Genomic DNA, 19,909 nt, shown 5'->3' with positions numbered 1-19,909 from the left:
TAGTACTTACTCTGTTTCTTGGTGGTTCTGCAGTCTTGGGCAAACCACTTATCCACTCTATGCCTCACTTTAGTTGTTGTTGTTGTTAGCCGCCTTTGTGTTGGCCCCCAGACTCATGGTGACCCCATGCACAACACGATCAGATCACCGTGATGCCTAAGGTTTTTTTTTTTTTTGATCCATAGGGCTTTTACTGGCTGATTTTTGGAAGTAGATCGCCAGGCCTATTCCTAGTCCATCTTAGTCTAGAAACTCTGCTGCAACCTGTTCAGCATCACAGCAACATGCAAGCAAGCTTCTGTTAACAGATGGGCGGTGGCTGTACATGAGGTGCATTGGCCAGGAATTGAACTTGGGTCTCCCGCATGGAAGGCAAGAATTCTACCACTGAACCACCATTGCCCTTGCCTCACTTTTACTCATGGGGGATACGAGAACAGCACCATCCTTTCATTCATTTATTGGCTCCTGTTTATAGAATGCCCACTATGTGGTGCGGGGTCAGAGTTGCAAGTCAGATGCGGCTGCTGCCCTCATGGAGCTTATAGTCTAGACTGCGTTGTTCAATGCAGTAGCCACTAGCCACATGTGCTTTCGAGCGCTTGAAATGTACCTAGCCCAAAATGAAGTCTGCTGTAAGCGTAAAACACACACTGGATTCCAAAGACTTAGCCTAAAATACACACTGGGTTCCAAAGACTTAGCATCAGTGTAAAATATCTCATTAATACTTTTTGTATTGATGACATGTTGAAATGGTAGCATTTGGATATACTGGGTTCAATAACATGTGTTATTATAATTATTTTCAACTGCTTTTTTTTTTTACTTCTTTTAGTGTGGCTGCTTGAAATTTAAAATTACATCTGTGGCTTGAATTATATTTCTCTTGGAAAGCACTGGCCTAGAGGGGGAGACAGGCCCCAATTAATCATATACACTAACGTAACTCCACAAATAAAATAAAAATTGCAACCATCCAGAACTATAGAAAGGAGAACATGGTGATATGAGAGATCTTCCCTGGTTAGGGAGGGGAGGCACGTTTGAGGAACTGACCCGGCAGCTGAGATCTGCAGGATGAGTAGGCCAATGGGAGGGACAGAGCTCCAGACAGAGAAACAGTGTGTGCAAAGGCCCTGTGTTGGGATGGAATATTTTGTGAAAGTCTATACACATCACATAGCTCTCTGGTCATTTAGCCTGTTTCAATTACAGCACAAAGTTGCATTCTCTCCTCTGCAGCTCTTTTCAGAGAACAAACTGTTATGTACTCCACTGAACAAGGGTGTGTAACTTTAGAATTATCTTGCCTTTTCATAAAATCATTTATTATTTAAATTTATGCCAATCTCAAACACATGAAACAAAGATTTGGAGTGAAAAGGGAAGAAAGATGTGGAATGTGGCTGAAACAGGGTGTTATTTGATCTTCATCCTTTGGGTGACTTAAGCTAAGGGAGATCCAGAGAAGGGTACCTGGAAAAAAAAAAATGCACACAACTTACCTATCCTAAAAATCACCCTCAGTGAACTGTGCTCATTCTTCAAGCTGTCGTCTGAGTCCTGGCTTCTTGCCTCAGCCCCTCCCCTGCCCTTCCACTTCCACTTCCAGCAAGTGACACATCTGCCTGGACTCTGGTCCTTTAACTCTGGCCGCCTCACCCTCTGCACTCTAGCTATCCCGTCTGTGTTCATGAAGCACAGGGCACATTTCCCTACTTCTTGCCCTGATCATCACCTCTCACCCAGGTCCTGATCTCTTGCTTTGCTTCCTCTTCATTGTTCTAGTCCTTCAGCCCTGACAGCTGACACCAGCTGTCCTGGTGAGGACCATGCCCACCCTTCCCAGAGGCCTGGCCTTGGTTTGGATCAGCTCCTGGCTATTCCAGGACACTACCCTCCCTGGAAAGGGCCTTGTCCTTAATCCTGGGCTCATTGCTTCCATAAGAACTCATCCTGTCTGACTCACAAGTCCTTGCCCCAACAGGGGGGGAACTCTTTGCCTTCGAGTTGCTTAGGACTCCTGCCCCCTACTTCATTAAAAGATTGGGAGCATTTCAATGTCTTTTCTCTCCTCCTCAAAATGTTCCTGTATCGTTGTTGTTGTTGCTAGTTGCCATGGAGTCGGCTCCAACTCATAGCAATTCTACATACAACATATCAAAACGTTGCCCGGTCCTGCACCACCTTCATGATTATTGGCATGTTTGAGCCCATTGTTCTGGCCATTGTGTAGTGCCTTCTCACCTAGGGGGCTGATCTTTTAGCACGACACTGGGCAAAATTCTGTTGTGATCTTTATGGTTTTCATTGGCTAATTTTTGGAAGTAGATCATCAGAACTTCTTTATCTTAGTCTTCCTGGAAGTTCTGCTGTAACCTGTCCACCATGGTTGACGCTGCTGGTATTTGAAATGCTGGTGGCACAGCTTCCAACATCACAGCAACTCTCAAGCTCCACAGTATGGCAAACTGACAGACGGGTGGTGTTCTGTATCATTACACTATCTCTATTCCTTTGCTCTTGACTTTAGATGAGAACGGTTCTCCTATTAGGATCCCTAATAGTGAATGGGAGGGGTTATTATACATGAGATAAAAATACACTTCTATATTATTTAAGTCACCACTTAATTTTAGGGTCTTTTGTTTCCGTAGAGGTGGTCTAAACTAAGGTATGTGCAGTTCCCAGGGTTCAGTAAGTCGTGGAGACAGAGACAATTGTTGGCAGGAGTTAAATAAAAAGTCATGCGTCAGATGCACTATTCTCTCAATCTTTCCAATGATAATAACCTACACTATAGTCCCCGACTTCCACTCGAAACCTCTTCTACATATTCAGGTTCAATTTCCAGAAAACAGAGAGGATATACAATGGATATACGTTTGGGATGAAAAGCGAAGGTACATAAGTCATCTCAGTCATTCAAACAGATGGAATACTTCAATTTAATTCAAAATACATTTAAAAAAACCAAATCTGTTGCCATCAAGTCAATTCTGGCTCATAGCAACTCTATAGGACAGAGTAGAATTGCCCCCTAGGGTGACCAAGGAGTGACTAGGGGATTTGAGCTGCCGGCCTTTTGGTTAGCAGCCAAGCTCTTAATCACCGCACCACCAGGCCTCCAAATTACACTTAGTGTTCATTCTTCATCAGGTAGTGCTAGGCGTATGGGGAACATAAAAATTAACAAGACTCGTAGGAGCTTATTATTAAAAAGTTTACAGGCCAGTCCAGTTATTACACAGATAACTATGACACAGGAGGGTGTAGTATATGCCAGTAGAAAGGTATAAACCAAGGGGTCTAGGAATACAGGGAAGAGAGGAGTCGTTTCTGGTTGGAAGTATCTTGTAAGATTTATGTAAAAAGCTTTGAACTGGGCTATAGAAGGCCATTCCAAGCGGAGGGAATCAGGCAAGGAAAAATGCATAAAGCATTTGGGTGAGTTTTCTGGTGTGGCCAGAGTTGCTAGAGCCACAATGGGCAATGCAGGGAAAGTCAACACAGAAATGGGTCCTTTAGCGGACTGGGACCTGTCTACACGTAAGACACGTGGGAGGACATCCACGCTTTCTGGCCTGTACCCGGATAGGTGAGGAACTGATCCAGAGACAGCGGAGATGAAACTCGGGCTTACTGCTTTTGGCTTTTTTATTCCAGAGAGATCAAGGGGCCAGGATCCTGCCTTGAGAGAGAGAATAGAGCTTGGGAACAGTCAGAGTTCTTGGAAGGCCAGAATGGGGCAGAACCAAAGAAGAGGCCCAGTGCTCAGGCCAACCCAGCAGCCACTCCTGATCCACCTCCCTGGCCAGGCTAAAAGCCTTGTGAGCCTCCCCTGCAGCGAGGTGAGTCCTTATGACAGACACTTCTGGGGACGCATTTGCTTTCCTGATAAAAAAGGGCAGATGTTTCTGGCACTGGTTTTGTCCTTTTCTTCTTATGGTGATGTCTGGAGCTGAAGCAGCTATTTGGCAATAACAAGAGAAAAGCCAAAAGAATTACAGAGATGCCACCCTGATATTGTTCAGCCTCTAAAAAATACTTCCAGTTTCTTGATATATGAAAGAAAAAGATGTTTGCTCTATAGTTAATCTTGTGTGCTGTTCCTTGATGCAACATTCCTAACTCTGAGTTTGTTAACCACTGACTTAAGGATTCTGGGGATAGACAGAAAGCAAACCTCAGGTTCCCACCTAGCTCATCCCTCTGTTTTCAAGGGGGAACAAGAGACCCAGAGAGCCGTACCCCATGAGAAAGCTGATGCAGCTGGCTAGAGCTTCCCTTATGCCTTTTCTTAGATACTTGAGTAAGGCAGGCAGGGTCCAGGGTGACAAAACTCAACAGTGATTAAAGCCGGTGGCTGTAGCAGAAGCAAATCAATATACAATTATCTGAGCCTACTGTGAACCCAGAGGCATTGATCAATGACATTCTGGAGAATGGAATGAAGGTTGGCCTCATCATGAAATGACAGCAGGACAGGTTTGAAGTCAATCCATTAACTGACAGTTTTGTAACTATTGCCTAAATCAGATAGCTATATAAATGCATATCACACCTTTTATTTCTTTACATTCACTTACTATATGGGTAGGGCAAATGGGGAACACTTTCATTATCTTCCTTGGCTTGGTATAAATTTTTTTCTGTTGTAAGGTTTGAGAAATAATGTCTAACCCTCAAGCACAGAATAAGTTTTGTTTTCTTTTATTTTTTTTTAAAAAGCTTTGAGTTCAATTTTTTTTTATTGTGCTTTAAGTGAAAGTTTACGATTCAAGTCAGTTTCTCATGCAAAAACTTATATACACATTGTTAGGCAACCCTAGTTGCTCTCCCTATAATGTGACAGCACACTCCTCCCCACCCTGTGTTTCCTGTGTCCATGCAACCAGCTCCTGTCCCCCTCTGCCTTCTCATCTTGTCTCCAGACAGGAACTGCCCGCTTAGTCCCATGTGTCTACTTGAGCTAAGAAGCACACTACTCACCGGTATCATTTTATGTCTTATAGTCCAGTCTAATCTTTGTCTGAGGAGTTGGCTTCGAGAATGGTTTTAGTTTTGGGCTAACAGAGAGTCTGGGGGCCATGACCTCTAGGGTCCCTCCAGTCTCAGTCAGACCATTAAGTCTGGTTTTATTACTAGACTTTGAGGTCTGCATTCCACTTTTCTCCTGCTCCATTAAGGATTCTCTGTTGTGTTCCCTGTTAGGGCAGTCATTGGTGGTAGCTGGGCACCGTCTAGTTCTTCTGGTCTCTGGCTGATGGAGCCTCTGGTTTATGTGGACTTTCCTTTCTCTTGGGCTCTTATTTTCCTCGTGTCTTTGGTGTTCTTCATTCTCCTTTGCTCTGGCTTGGTTGAGACCAATTGATGCATCTTAGATGGCCACTTACTAGCTTTTAAGACCCCAGATGCCACTCACCAAGGTGGAATGCGGAACGTTTTCTTAATACACTATTTTATGCCAGTTGACCTAGGTGGTCCCTGAAACCATGGTCCCCAGACCCTCACCCCTGCTATTCTGTCCCTTGAAGTATTTGGTTGTATTTAGGAAACTTAGTTTTTGGATTAGTCTAGTTGTGCTGACTTCCTCTGTATTGTGTGTTGTCCTTCCCTTCACCTAAAATAATTCTTGTCTACTAACTAATTAGTGAATATCTCTCTCCCTTCCTCCCTCCCACCCTCCTAACCATCAAAGAATGTTTTCTTCTGTGTTTAAACCTTTTCTCAAGTTCTTATAGTAGTGGACTCATACAGTATTTGTCCTTTTACAACTGACTAATTTCACTCAGCATAATGCCTTCCAGATTCCTCCATGTTAGGAGATGTTTCATGGATTCATTGTTGTTCTTTATTGTTGCATAGTATTCCATTATGTGAACATACCATAATTTGTTTATCCTTTCATCCATTGATGGGCACCTTGGTTGTTTCCATCTTTTTTGCTATTGTAAACAGTGCTGCAATGAATATACGTGTGCATATATCTATTTGTGTGAAGGCTGTTATTTCTCTAGGATATATTCCAAGGAGTAGGATTGCTGGATCGTATAGTAGTTCTACTTCTAGCTTTCTAAGGAAGCACCAAATCGATTTCCAAAGTGGTTGTACCATTTTACATTCCTACCAGTAGTGTATAAGAGTTTCAGTCTCTCCACAACCTCTCCAACATTTATTATTTCGTGTTTTTTTGGATTAATGCCACCCTTGTTGGGGTGAGATGGAATCTCTTTGTAGTTTTGATTTGCATTTCTCTAATGATTGTAAGCAGTGACCATGTGCCAGGCAAGGGAATGGGGACTCCATTGTAAACAAATCACAGTCCAGATGATGTTTTGGAGGGCAAACAGACTCCATTATAATCTGATAAGTGCTTTGATAGACCAAGAACAGGGTGTTTGGGGAGAAAAAATACCTAATCCAATCTTGAGGGGTCCAGTGACACCATTCTGATATCTAAGTGGAAGTTGAACGATGAGGAGAAGGTAGCCAGGTGATGTGTAGTGGGGTGGGGAAGAGGGCAGAGGGGTGGAAGGACTGCTCCAGGAAGACCCAAGAGTATGTGCAAAGGCCTGGAGGTAAACAAGAACATGATGTCTTGAAAGACCTTGACTAAGCTTCTTGGGAAGAACACTGACTATACCATGGACTACCAGAAGAATGAGCAAATCTGTCTTGGAAGAAGTACAACTGAAATTCTCCTGAGAAGCGAGGATGGCGAGACCCTGTCTCACGTACTTTGAAGATGTTATCAGGAGGGACCAGCTCCTGGAGAAGAACATCACGCTTGGTAAAGTGGAGGGTCAGTGAAAAAGAGGAAGGCCCTCAATGAGGTGGACTGACACAGCAGCTACAGCAATGGGCTCGAGCATAACAAGATTGTGAGGATGGTGCAGGACCAGGCAGTGTTTTGTGCTGTCATACACGGGGTTGCTATAAGTTGGAGCCAACTAAATGACCGACACCCACCAACACCATATATTTGGTTGTTATTGGCATGCAGCCATAACAGTGGGGAAGATGTTTCGAATTAGAACAGAAAACACCTTCAGAAGAACTCTGAGGAACATCAACATTAAGGGGCAGGCAGAGGAAGACTCATTCACAAAGGAGATGAAAAGGAGCAGCTATAGAGGTGGGAGGAATACAGAGTGTGTGTATCTCAGAAGAAGAAAGGCATTTCAAGGAGCAAATGGTGTCAAATGTTGTAGACAGGTCAAGTAAAGTGAGGACTGAAGGTGTCCCTTGGATGTAGTAACACGGGGGTCATTAGTGACCTTAGAGAGAATGGTTTCAGTAAATTGACAGAGGTAACAGTCAGAGGGCAGTGGGCTGAGAATTGAATGCGGGGTGAGGGTAGGGAGGTCCTCACTGGCTCAGTTCCTTGCTATGCAGGCCTTTCCACAGGACGGCTCACAACATAGCCGCTGGCTTCCCTCAGATCAAGCCAGCAAGAGGGCAAGATAGGAGCCAAGTCTTTTTGTAACCTAATCTCAGGAGTGCCATCCCATCACTTTCGTCATAGTCTGTTAGTTCGAAATAAGTCACTGGGTCCCTTCAAGGGAGGGGGTTGCACAAGGTCAGGAGTATCAGGAGATGGGGATCATTGGAGGCTATCTTAGCAGATGCCTGTTACACACTGTTCTTTGACTTTAACTGGAATTCAATGTCTCTGAACAACTCTACCTCTCTTTCCTGTGAAGACAGGAAAGAGATATGGACGTAGGCTGGGAGTAAAGGAAAGGTTTATTTGATCATTTTTATAATGTAAGAAACTTGATACTCTTTAAGTGCTAACAAGAAGAACCCAGGATAAATTGAGAGGCTGCAATAACAGGAGAGGGCATCATCTATTAGAGTCCTTGAGGATGGAGGAGATAGATCCACAACATAGCCGGGAAGTTTAGGCTAAGCAGCAGGAGGGAGTTTTTTTCTTTGTAACAAGAAAGAAGGATAAGTTTTTAGATTTGGTGGTGGGAATTCTTCTTGATAGGTCTATTATCCAAAGCGGGAGACTTTATCACTATTTGAGAGCGTGGAAGACAGTGGAATAGGAGTTAAGAGAACAGAGAAGGTCTGAAACAGACCCAGAGGGATTGGAGACTGAAGTGACTGAGGAAACAGAAGAAATTCCAGACAGTGGGTGAGAGCCCATGAATTCACTGTGGCACCAACCTGCCTAGCTGGGTGTTTTCTCTAGCTAAGGGATAGGTTGGGAGAAGGCAGAGAGAGGTAGAGTTGGGGTTTCGACAGGCAGTTGCAATGGAAGACAATGGGGACTAGAGAGGAGGATACTGGTAGGAGAGGGGAATGATACATGGTGCATGGAGTCTAGCCAGGATCCAGAAGAAGGCAGAAGGGAGCCAACAAAGAGAGGTAGAGTTGTTCAGAGACATTGAATTCTAGTTAAAGTCAAAGAATGGTAAGTAGCAGGCATCTGCTAAGATAGCCTCCAGTGATCCCCATCTCCTGGTACTCCTGACCTTGTGCAACCCCCTCCCTTGAAGGGACCCAGTGACTTATTTCGAACTAACAGACTATGACGAAAGTGATGGGATGGCACTCCTGAGATTAGGTTACAAAAAGACTTGGCTCCTATCTTGCCCTCTTGCTGGCTTGATCTGAGGGAAGCCAGCAGCCATGTTGTGAGCTGTCCTGTGGAGAGGCCCGCAGCGCAAGGAACTGAGCCAGTGAGGACCTCACTCCAACATCCTTGAGGAAATGAATCTTGCCAAAGACTACATGAGGGAGCTTGGAAGCAGATCTGCCCTCAGTCAGAAGTGACCACAACCCCCGACAACTTGATTGCAGCTTTGTGACAGGTCTTCAGGTGGAGGCACCCAGCTAAGCCATACCTAGATTCCTGATGCACAGTTAACTATGAGATAATAAGTGCTCATTGTGTTTAATCCTCATAAAAAAAAAAAAAATCCTCATATTTTGGGGTAATTCGTTATGTAGCAACAGAGAACTAATACAAGGTATAAGAGAAGTAACTGAATGAGGGGGAAGAAAGGACAGCAATTATAATTAGAGAATGGGGTGTTTGAGTTTACAGTTTCAGCCAGGAGGCAGTTATAAAGCTTCATCTGTGTGGGAGAGAGTGGCTGAACTGGGGCAGAATGAGCTGAGAGACTAGGGTATTGGACAAATCAAGCTCAGGATCACTGGGTGGAAAAGAAGAGTGCACCAGGTGTCAGCAATTTCAATGAACGACAGGGTGGGAGCTGGGGCAGGGAAAAGAAATGGAGCGTAGTATAAACAGATGGAATGCACCTCCAGAGTTTTTTTTTTCCCCAAGAGGATGGCGAATTAATGGTATGGTAAGGGCACCAGGAATCTAGGAAGATGTTGCTCCCAAAACTTGACTCTAGGATATGTCAGGTGTGGAAGAGGGAGAAAACAATCTGTTCTACCCAGTCTAGAGGCAGATTTTAAGGTTAAATGACATAGTCCTTGTAAACTACTTGGCTCCACATAGTGGGCACCCAACAAATATTAGTCCTCTCTAAACATTCGCTTCGACTTTTGAGTACCCTGGTCCTGCACGCCCCCTCCGCCCGCCTCCATCCCTTTACTCAAACAGCTGGGGCTGCATCGGGCGGTTGGAGGCAGCGGGACTCACCACACTCGGTCAGGGCCTGCCTCCTCAAGATCCAGGGAGAGTGAGCGGGGAGCCAGGTTTTTCCTAACTTCATTGCAGCAGCTGGGAAAGGGTGAAAGAACAAGGGTCATTCTCCCCCGTGTACAGGACATGTCACTCCTCTGAGAGAAATTTATTCCTTTCATCAACAAACATCAATCGAGGGCTCAGAAGCGCGACACAAATGCCAGGGAGATACCCGCTCCCGACAGCAGAGAGGACGCTTGGGCACTATCCGCATCGAGGCCAACAGAACTTTCCCAAGGTCTTCCCATACTTTTAGCTGAGGGAAAATGTCGGAAGTGGGCGTGCAGCCAGCACTGCGATCCCTCCAGAACTCGGCCTCGTAGGCTCCCAGCTAAGGCCCTGTGGACCTCTCAGTCCGCACCCTCCACTCTGGGAAAATCCACCTGGGGCGCCCGCGTCCACGTGGACTCCCTGGCTGCCCTCGGGGCGGGGCGCAATGGGCGAGGCCAGACAGGAGGGCGCGGCCGATCCCGCCCCCGGGGCTCCCATGGCCCCTCGCGCCCAGCGGCCAGATGCTGACGTGTCCTTTCCTTCCCACTACACCTCCCGACAGTACCTACTTCGGCTGCCCCGGAAGTCCCGCCCCATACTTGGCCTGTCACCGCAAATCAGTTCTCTCAGCGCTTCCCGGAGTTCTCCACTCGTTTGAGGACTAAGGGGCGGGGCTCAGCGAGCAGGGCGCCTATTGGCTTGAGGTCCGGCAGGCTCTGGGCGCCTATTGGCCAGAGAGCAGCGGTGCTCTGGCACGCTTGCGCGGCGAGTAGAACGTGTGGCGGCGGCGGCGGTGATCGCGTCTCCTCTTTCGCTACCAGTCCCGCTGCTGCTCTGTGAGTGCCCAGCGCGTCTGTCCCGTCCATCACCCGCAGCCGGTCGCCCGCCTGCCCCTCGCCGCGGCGGCCTTTCGCCAACACCGACACCCACACTGACACCTCCAGTCCGGTCGGCCGCCCCACTCGCTACCTTTCCATCTCCACACATGGCCTCCTCCGTGCAGACCGGCGGCTCCTCCGGGGGACCCGCGGTCCCCACCGTGCAGCGGGGCATCGTCAAGATGGTGAGAGCGGGGCCCTGGACACCGTCCTCTCCGCCCGCCTCCGGGCGAGGTCGGACTCTGGCTTCTCTTCCCCTCCCGCTAGCCTACTTGGTCTCCCAGATCCCCTTTCCTGTACCCCTTTGCCACTGTGGACTCCTTCTTCCAACCCCCTCTCTAGACGGAACTCGACACGGACGCCCCCTTGGTGCTTGTCTTGCGGACACCCTGGCATCAGGGGTCACAGTGATTTCTGTGGTCGCCGCACTCGATCTCCTGGCTGTTTACCGGGGCAGATCGACTGTTGTTTGACTAGCGGAGAGAATTCGTGGATATCTGTCTTTCCATTCTCCCTGTCTATTTTGACATCTGCTGAGCAGTTCGTAGTTTTTCAAGATGCTTTTGCTTCTCAAACCCTGACATCCGGTCTTTCCTGGAGCCCTAGGAGTACTTGGACATCCTGAAGCTTTTCTGCTCACCTGCGCTCAGTTAACTTCAAGTTTTCTTGCTTTCTGGCCCTGTGTGTCCGTTTTTTCCCTTCGCCGATCATGTCAGGTCTGTAGTTTTAAGAGCTGACCCTCGTGGTCCTCTTCCTAGAATTTAGGCCAGCTGGAATCTTAGCGATCATTATTGTCCCCCCCCCGCCCCCCACACCCCAGATAAAGAGTTTAAAAGAGGGCAAGTGACTTGTCTAAGATCACATGGTGCTTTGGGTTGAAGCCAGGACCAGAGCCCGAATGTTCTGGCTCCCAGTTCAGGGCCCGATTCATATTCCCCCAGTCCCTGCATTTGTGAATTTAGAATTTAAAACCTCATGAAGTTCACTTTTAAGAAGTTACCCTCATTACCATGATAATTTTGTAGTATGAGCTCTAATTTTCACTAACCTCCTGGTGTCATCTCATCAACAGTCCCAAGTGTTGGAACCTGGCATTTTTTGGTTGTTAACAGGTTTTCTGGTGGCGATGACCACAAACTTCTAGATTTCATTTCAGTTTTGCAGTTCTGACTTTTCCATCTGGAACAGCAAATACCCATATGACGCCGTTTCTCCCAAAGCTTTGCAATTTTTGCTGTTGTAGAAAGTTTAAAAAACATCTTTGCCTATTGTCTTTCAAAGGATTAAAATGTTCTGCAGCTTGTGTGTGTGCAAATTCGTTTTCGTGGTGTGTTTTGTCCCTAGCTTTCATATATTCATTTCTTAGGTAATATTTTGTCACCAGCTGAGATCCTTGGGGCTTTTGATATTGCCTTTTCTTCATTTACACATAATGGAGAGTCAGAATTTATCAGAAACGGAATGAGAAGGGAATTTCCAAGGTCCATGTGTGGTTTCCTCTGAAATATTGACCTGACCCCTTAAAGGATTATCCTGAAGTGGCTCCTCGTTTGTTCGCTTTTTTATTTGCACTGATCTTTCCCTTCACCATAGGAACAAAACATCGCTGGGTTGTCTGTTGGTGGGATTGGCATTGCTGAGTGGATCTTTTAGAGTTTTCTCCTTTGCCAGAGCTTGAAGTTTCCTTAAAGTCCCCTCTCATTTGTAGGGTGGGAGTGGAATGAGGCTGCACATATTTTTGCTTCTACCAGATGCTGGAGGCTTCCGGGGCATCTAGATTCTATGAGGTAATGGTGCCTGCTCACAGATTACCCCACAGATACTGAATATTGACAAAAATGAACAGCTTGTTTATTGTGTCATGTCTTGGGCTGAGTATTCTAGTTATATTATCTCATTTATAACACCGTCAAGTAGATTGTTGGCTATGTTTTACAGATGTGTAATTTAGGAGCCCCCTTGGCTCAGTGGTTAAAGCAATCAACTGCTAATAGAAAGGTCAGTGGTTCAGAACCACCAGTGGCTCCATGGGAGAAAGATGTGGCAGTCTGATTCAGTAGAGATTTGTGGCTTTGGAAACCCTTCGGAGCCACTACTAGTTGGAATCGACTCAACAGCAGTGGGTGATCTGAGGTTTAGAAAGAATAAGGCACTTACTCAAGGACAGGCACTTTTCATCAGTAATAAGAGGCAGAGCTGGTCTTAACCCCTGGCCTGTCTGCCAAAACACGTGCTTGTAACTGTCGTATTCTGCTGCCTCTGACTCCAGGACATGAGTTTATAACATGGAGGAGGGTGGGGTCCATGATGCTGCCACAGAATTGCAGGAAAGTCAAGCTGACTGTAATTGAGTTGAGAAGAGATTAGATGTTACTCCTTGTCTTGTCCAGGAGCTGTTATTGTGGTAAGTGACTTCATTTGGTGCTTGTAGTGTTGTGCGCATAGGAGTGTTGTGTGGAAGACGTTTGAGTTTAGGAGGAGGCATTTCAAGTTCAGTGATTTGAGCAGTTTGTACTGCTGTTTTTCTGTGACCATACTGCAGGGGGTTGGGTGGGTGAGTTACAGGCAAGGATTAGTGGGAGCATTGAAGGAGGGAAGCCCAGTGAACTGCACAGTGACAGGCAGGTTTGTGCCAGGCTTAGAAGCCTTGTCTGGAATGAAAAATCGGCCACTGGTAAATTGCTCTGTGCAGAGCTCTTCTGCTAAGCAAAGTTGTATTTTCCTGGAGAGTAATTGTTTTCAGTGGTACTAGAAACTGCTTTGTAAGAACTCTACAAAGGAAGATGGAGCTCTATGACAGAGGAAAGTGAGAAAGAAATAGTTTGATGGCGAGGGAAACAGTAGTCATTGCTTTTCTGCCCTCTGGGAGAGAAAGGCAGAAACTGGAGCAGGACTAAGCAGGTGTGCTTTTCATCACGAGCCCTCCGGGGTTGTCTGGACTCAGGCATGTCTGGGGCTGAGGTTTGCTGCATTGGGGAGGAAGAGTCCTTTTTTGATGGCAGAAGAAATGGTCGTAGGGCCATTGTTGTTGTTAGTTGCCCCCGAGTTGATTCCAATGCATGGCTACCCCATGTGTGCAGAGTAGAACTGTTCCATAGGATTTCTAAGGCTGTGACCTTTTGGAAGCAGATCTCCAGGCCTGTCTCTCCATCTTCTGCGTGGGTTTGAACCACCTACCTTTCGGCTAGTAGTCAAGCACTTAACCATTTGTGCCACCCAGGGACTCCTTGTGGCACCATGGAAGGTGCAGATTTCTTCTGGTCTCTGCCATGCAATCCTACTAAGTCCTGCTCTACTTTTTTTTTTTCTTTTTTGGTGGGGGGGCTGTGTCTTAGTTTTTATTAATTTATTTAACAGTTTATTGTGGAATGAAAGAGCACTTGAACAGGAATATGAACCCTGGACCCTCAGATTAAAAGTCTGATGCTCTATACCCTGTGTTACTTTTTTTTAAGATTGAAGAAAGAGCTTAGGGATCGAGTTGTAAAAATCTTTGCGTTTCACCTCTTTTTTAAAATGATGGTGATGGTAGAGGCTGTGTCTGCTAATGAGAGTGGGGGTGAAGGGACAGAGTTGGCTCTGCAGTGTGTTTAAGGAGGAAGTGGGCAGTCAGTCAACAGAAGTATTTTGGAGCTATCCTACTGCAGAGGCAGTGAGGATGATGCAAAAACTGAAGGGGGGTTTATATTTATTGTAGTTGAGATGAGACTGGCAAGTATGTGGGCAGACAAAATATAACATGGGTAGGTAATTGTTTCTGTCAAATCTAATTTTCTGTAAACTCTGAAGGATTTAAACTGGATTTCTTTGAATAGCTTGCTAGACCTTCTTTGGCTATAGCAGAATATTGTCAACAGAAGTTCAATAGATGAGGTTGGGAGAAGTCTTGGGGTATTTACTATGAAATTCAGTCGCTCCACTTAGCATCTTGGAGATGGCCATTTCCCCTGCTTTTACTGACCTGGCTTACCTTTTTTAGGAGGTCATGGGTGGTACAGATGGTTAACAAGCTCAGCTGCTAATGGAAAGGTTGTGGTTTGAGTCTTCCCAGAGGTGCCTTGGAAGAAAGGCCTGGTAATCTACTTCTGAAAAATCAGCCATTGAAAGCCCTATGGAAAACTTGTGGGGTCACCATGAGTTGGAATCAGTCGGCAGCAATTGGTTTTAGTTACTTTCTGTTTTGGGGAGAGAGCCCTCTTCTATCTGTTTTCACCCTAATGTTTCCTTCTTCCTTCTATCTCCATATGTTTGCATGTCTTTTCAAGCAGGTGCATGCTGGCTGCTTTCGCAACAGCACAGTGAATCAGCCACAGTTCTTGAATCTTCTGTATCAGAGACAACCATGGAGGCAGCTCATCTTCTGCCTATGGTGTGGAAGGCCAAAGGGAGGATGCTGCCAAACCCCAGTGCCCGCCCTATTGAGTCCCCACAGAAGGGGAAAAACTCCCTCTGCCAGGCTTCTGCTCTATGCTGAAAACCATGGTTCCCCCTCGGTGACTAAGGCAAAGGGGCGCCTGAAGGAGGAGTCAGCCATAACTTTCTCCTTTGAAAGGACTTGTGCTGCCAGGTTGATGTAAAGCGAGATGTAGACTTACTGGTGAGTAGCTTAGTGGAAATTTCCTCAGTGCACAGGCATAGGAAATGCTACCTATAATTCAGTTCATTGTAGCTAAGTGTTTTTTAGGTTTCTGAGCTCAGAAGTATGTGTCTTTCAACAGCACAGTGAAGACAGAGTAGTCTGTTGATCTGCTTTTTCCTTCGTGCACTTAGCACATGCAGACTGTTAAAGGGAACAAAAACCCTTTCCTGAGCTACTTAAAATCCCCTTATCCTGTTACTCCAAGAACAAGGTAGCTGAATAACAATATTTTAGTGGAGCCATTTGCAAAGAAATAGGTAGGATAGGATGGAAGGCTTTTCCCTGCAGTCTTAAAATTGCCCACTTCCCAGCAGGTAAGCATGTTAGCTTTCAATCACAATTGGAGGTAAAGGAACACTAAGTTACTGTGTCTTAAAGGCTTTCTGTCAGTTTTTTCTGGGAAAAGGAAGAGTCCATTTGGCTCTAGTCATGCAAACAGGGGCTGCTGCTACACACTGACTGATGAAGTAGAAGGAGAAGCAGCTGCATTTCATTTTTTCCTTGAACAAATATTAATTGATTATAAATCAATAAATATTGATTGCTATGTGTCAAGCTCTGTTCTGGGCATTGGAGGTACAGTGGTTAAAAAAAGACCAGATCCCTGCCCTCACGGCTCGTGGAGGTGACAGACAGTAAACAAGTAAACAAGAAATGAGCATGAGCATGAGAATTTAAGGTACTGATTTGAAGTAGGGTAGTGGGATAGGGTGGTTTGGGGTAGGAGAGGAGATGGCTCCTTTATTTAGAGTGTTTGGGAAAGGCTTCTCTCAGAAGGTGGCATTTCAGTTAAGATCTGATGGACATCAAAGAGCCAACCATAGGGGAGGTGTGTTCTTGGTAGAGGGAACAGCAAGTGCAAAGTCCCTGAGGTTTCCATTAATGAGTAGTCTTCAGTGATTTTATAGTACCTCTTCAATTTCTTAAAAAATTCAGTGTCCCACATAAATGGTATGAGTTTAACCTGGGTTATTAATATTTGCATATAAGTATGATAAGGAGCAGAAAGGCAGTGGAGGTTGTCATTATATTCTAGTGAGCTCAGTAGCTGACATAAATACACTGTATAAAAGTAAAGAATGGGTGACTGGTAAGAAAAAAAATACTCTCTTAGCCATATTCATGTTTCTTACCAAGATTAAGGTTTTCTGACTTCTTTCAGCCAGTCCTGTATATTCCTAAGGGACCTGGATGAAAAGATAAATGCTGAGCAGGCTCAATGCCGGCTTTAGCGTCTAGAACTTGTCAGTGTTGATACTTCTGCTAGAATTTGGTTACCACATGGAATTTACTGCTACTTTGGCCTCTGCCTACACTTTTAGCCTAGCAAGCTTTAGCTAACATTGTTGATGGAAAAGCAAAGTAGCATGCTTCAGAACTCAGCTAACCGTCAGGAAGGGACTAGCCCACACACAGAGTGGCTTGGGTAACATGGGTGGGAACCCCTGAGGCCAGGCGGACCAGTGCTGGTAACAGTAGACTGATGATTTGGTGATGTGGAGCAGTGGTTAAGAGCTCAGCTGCTAACCAAAATGTGGGGAGTTCGAACCCATCAGCTGCTCTGCGGGAAGAAGATGTGGCAGTCTGCTTCCATAAAGAATTACAGCCTTGGAAACTCTGGGGCAGTTCTGCCCTGTCTTAGGGAATCACCACGAGTCGGAATTGAGTCTACGGCAATGAGTTCTTGGATTTAAATGCTCCAGTTTGGAGTCCCTGGGTGGTGCAAACAGTTAATGTGCTCAGCTGCTATACAAAAGGTTAGCACCCTGGAAGAAAGGCCTGGTGATCTACTTCTGAAAAATTATCCATTGAAGACCCTGTGAAGCACAGTCCTACTGTGACACCCGTGGGGTCGCCCTGAGTTGGAGCCAGCTTGACGGCAACTGGTTTGGTTATGCTCCAGTTTACTTGGAAAGTAAAATTTGGGAAATAGGTGAAAATTTTAGTTTCTGTTTCTAGGTTCAAAAGGGAAAATTGGCCAGGCTTTTGAATCTGGGTAAGAAGATTCTAGGACCTGTGGTGCACTTATTTCTTGGCATGGACTAGCTATCCAAATGACAGGTGTGGTCTAGCAGGGGGCGCAGTGGATATATTTCAGGGTTTGGCCTTTGGATTTATTTTATTTCATTTCTCCAAGGAAAAAAACCAAATCAAATCCATTGCGGTCCAGTTACTTTTGACTCGCAGTGACCCTGTGCTCCAAGGAAGAGCATAGCTAAATAGTATAGGAAGTTCTTTGCCTTATCAGGGAAAAGGAATGAAATAAAGGGACTAACTCTTACTGGGCTATGTAGCTTTTTTTATTTCTTGCCGAGAGATGGATACACACCCAGTTTCTGTTGCCACTTCCTCTCTTGGGAGACTGACATATGCTTTTTGCTTTTACAGCAGAAATTGATGCAGAATCACAGGTTGTGAGCATTTGGTACAGATGGAGTGTTGTGGGATTTCACTTATTTCCAGCGAGGCGCAATATGATAAACTAATGTTATATTTTTCTCACTTACTGCTAATGTTTAAGAAAAAAATGAACAGTGGTTTCAGTTGGCATTTTTAAAAAATAAGGAAGTGAAGCAATTTTGTTGTTAGGTGCCATCAAGTCTGTCCTGACTCATAATGACCCTATGTGCAACAGAAAGAAACACTGTCCAGTCCTGCGCCACCCTCACAATTAGTCGTTGCTATGTTTGAGCCCAGTGTTACAGCCACTGTGTCAGTCTGTCTCATTAGGGTTGTCTTCTCTTTTGCTAACCCTCTATGAAGCTACTTACAGGAAAAATAAACCTAGTGAAAGTTTAGATGTCATTTTCAAGTGTCATTTTTGAATTGGCACAGTTTCCCCATATCTGTCCTTGTGAAGAGTGACTTTGAAGGCACCGTCACCTCTCATTATGCCTCAGCAAGTTTTGAGGTGCTTTAAATTCTGTTTATATGGGAAGGAAGTACTCTGCTTGGGACAGACTTGTAACACCAACCTCACATGTAGTAGAGGAGTTGGAGAGACTTGGGGAACCTGTGCTTAAGGTTAACAGATCTTATTTATTACCGTTGTCACTGGGGAGCAGGCTACCAGGGAGGAGAGATCATTGGCCTGGGAGTCAGGGGACACAAATCCTAGCCCAGGCACTGCCATTCTCCATCTGGGTGATGTTGGGTTAGCCTCTTTCCTTTTCTCTAAAATGAAGTCACTGGACTCATAGTCTCTAAGCTCCTTCCAGTCCTGAAAGGCTGCGATTGGGTAAGAAACCCTACATTAATGTGTATTAGGCCTGATGAAACAAAGCTGGGAGATCTTACACATTATGACAGTCTTGAGTGTGAATTGGTGCTTATTCTGCAGGAAGCTTGTTTTCTCTTCCCCTTGCTTGGTTTCTTGGAGAAGGTAAACCAGTTGAAAGGAGCACAGTTCTACTCTGAACACATGGGGTCGCCATGAGTCCGAATGACTTGATAGCAACTGGTTTAGTTTTTCTTTAGTTAGACTCTTTGAAATCTTGCTTTCTAGCGTGGAAGAATAGAGAGTGTTGGGCTTTGAATTAGACTAAGCGATTGGATGGTGGAGGAGGTAGAGGGTGAAGAGAAGTAAGGGAGGTTCCTGGTTTCTTTTCAATAGTGGGATCAGGATAGATTAGTGGGAGTGGTGACTTTGGACTGGGAACGTGGTGCCAGTACATTTCATGGCCCAGTCCCACCTCTGCTTCAGAACAGCCTGCCATTCTCCTGGACCTGCAGGTCCTGACTCCAGAAGGGGAGGGATGAAGAGGGAACTCCGGGAACTTGTAGCTCTTGGGTAGAGTCTGTGCCCAGCTCTGCATGAGTGTGGGGTGTGATAGGGTTCTGGGTTCTATGCTTGGAAACCAGAGCCTCCTTTTTTTTTCCCAGACCCTTTCCACTTCCATTTAATGCTCAAGTACAGGGATCATCTTATTCTATTCTTGGTAGTTCCTCAGATGATTTCTTTTCTTTTGAGTTTGTTTAGTTTTTATTGTAAACCTTCTTAAATCTTTTGTGGGAGTAGGTTTAGAGAAAGAGGCCAGAGATTTCCTAAATGGGTCATTGCATCAGGACCACCTAGAAGGGCCTTTCAGAGGCACTGAATTAAAATCCCTGGAGTTTGGCACTGGGGAATCTGTATTTTAACCTCCCTTCTCGCCCCCGCCCCGCAGGAGATTATGAAAAAGTCAGTTTGGGACCCACTGACCTTGCTTAACTCCTATACTGTCTGCAGTTAAAAGGACAGGACACAGATGATGCATGAAGTGTGTGTTTGGGGGCAGATGCTCCCAGGTTTGATACCAAGGGAGAATAGTGGTTTCTCTCCTGCTCTCTCTCTCTTTTTTTTCTTTGGTCCCTCTTTTGATGCTTTCCCAGGACATTTTTGTTGTTGTTAATTGTGGTGAAAACATACACACCAAAATCCCAAGCCATTTTGCTTTGCTATTAATCTGCGGCTTGATACATTTGGCTAACGTCCTCAGGGATCCATTTATAGTGACTCTGATATCCTGTTGCTGGGTCATAACTGGCAGCTGAGAAGTTGTTGTTTTAATGTCTGATTTAGGCCATATGCTCACTTCACCACTCATCAGCCACTTCCCCTTCTATTTGCATGGATTCCCAACATCTTCCTATGACCTGGCACTGGTGACTTGGCACATCATGACTGTGCAAGTCGCTAGTGTCATCTAGAAGCATGAAGATTTGAGTTCTTTTTCTGTTCTTGTA

General features: G+C 45.5%; 2 protein-coding genes across 2 annotated transcripts in view; one reads left to right on the top strand and one right to left on the bottom strand.

Moving 5' to 3' along the window:
• The window catches only part of PAX4 (paired box 4), a 36,020-nt gene extending 25,855 nt beyond the window's left edge, over positions 1–10,165 (bottom strand). The window contains 2 exon segments of the mRNA XM_064290396.1: positions 9,632–9,712; positions 10,038–10,165. Coding sequence (XP_064146466.1) covers positions 9,632–9,712; positions 10,038–10,165 — 209 coding nt within the window.
• A 271-nt stretch (positions 10,166–10,436) lies between these two features.
• Positions 10,437–19,909, top strand: part of SND1 (staphylococcal nuclease and tudor domain containing 1) — a 487,657-nt gene continuing 478,184 nt past the window's right edge. Inside the window, exon 1 of the mRNA XM_003407249.4 lies at positions 10,437–10,730. Coding sequence (XP_003407297.2) covers positions 10,653–10,730 — 78 coding nt within the window. The 5' untranslated portion in view covers positions 10,437–10,652. The remainder of the gene's footprint in view (positions 10,731–19,909) is intronic.

This window comes from Loxodonta africana, chromosome 8, assembly GCF_030014295.1.
Source record: "Loxodonta africana isolate mLoxAfr1 chromosome 8, mLoxAfr1.hap2, whole genome shotgun sequence".
NCBI lineage: Eukaryota > Metazoa > Chordata > Mammalia > Proboscidea > Elephantidae > Loxodonta > Loxodonta africana.
Note: the sequence above shows the minus strand (reverse complement) of the source record. Positions and strands in the feature narration are given on the sequence as shown.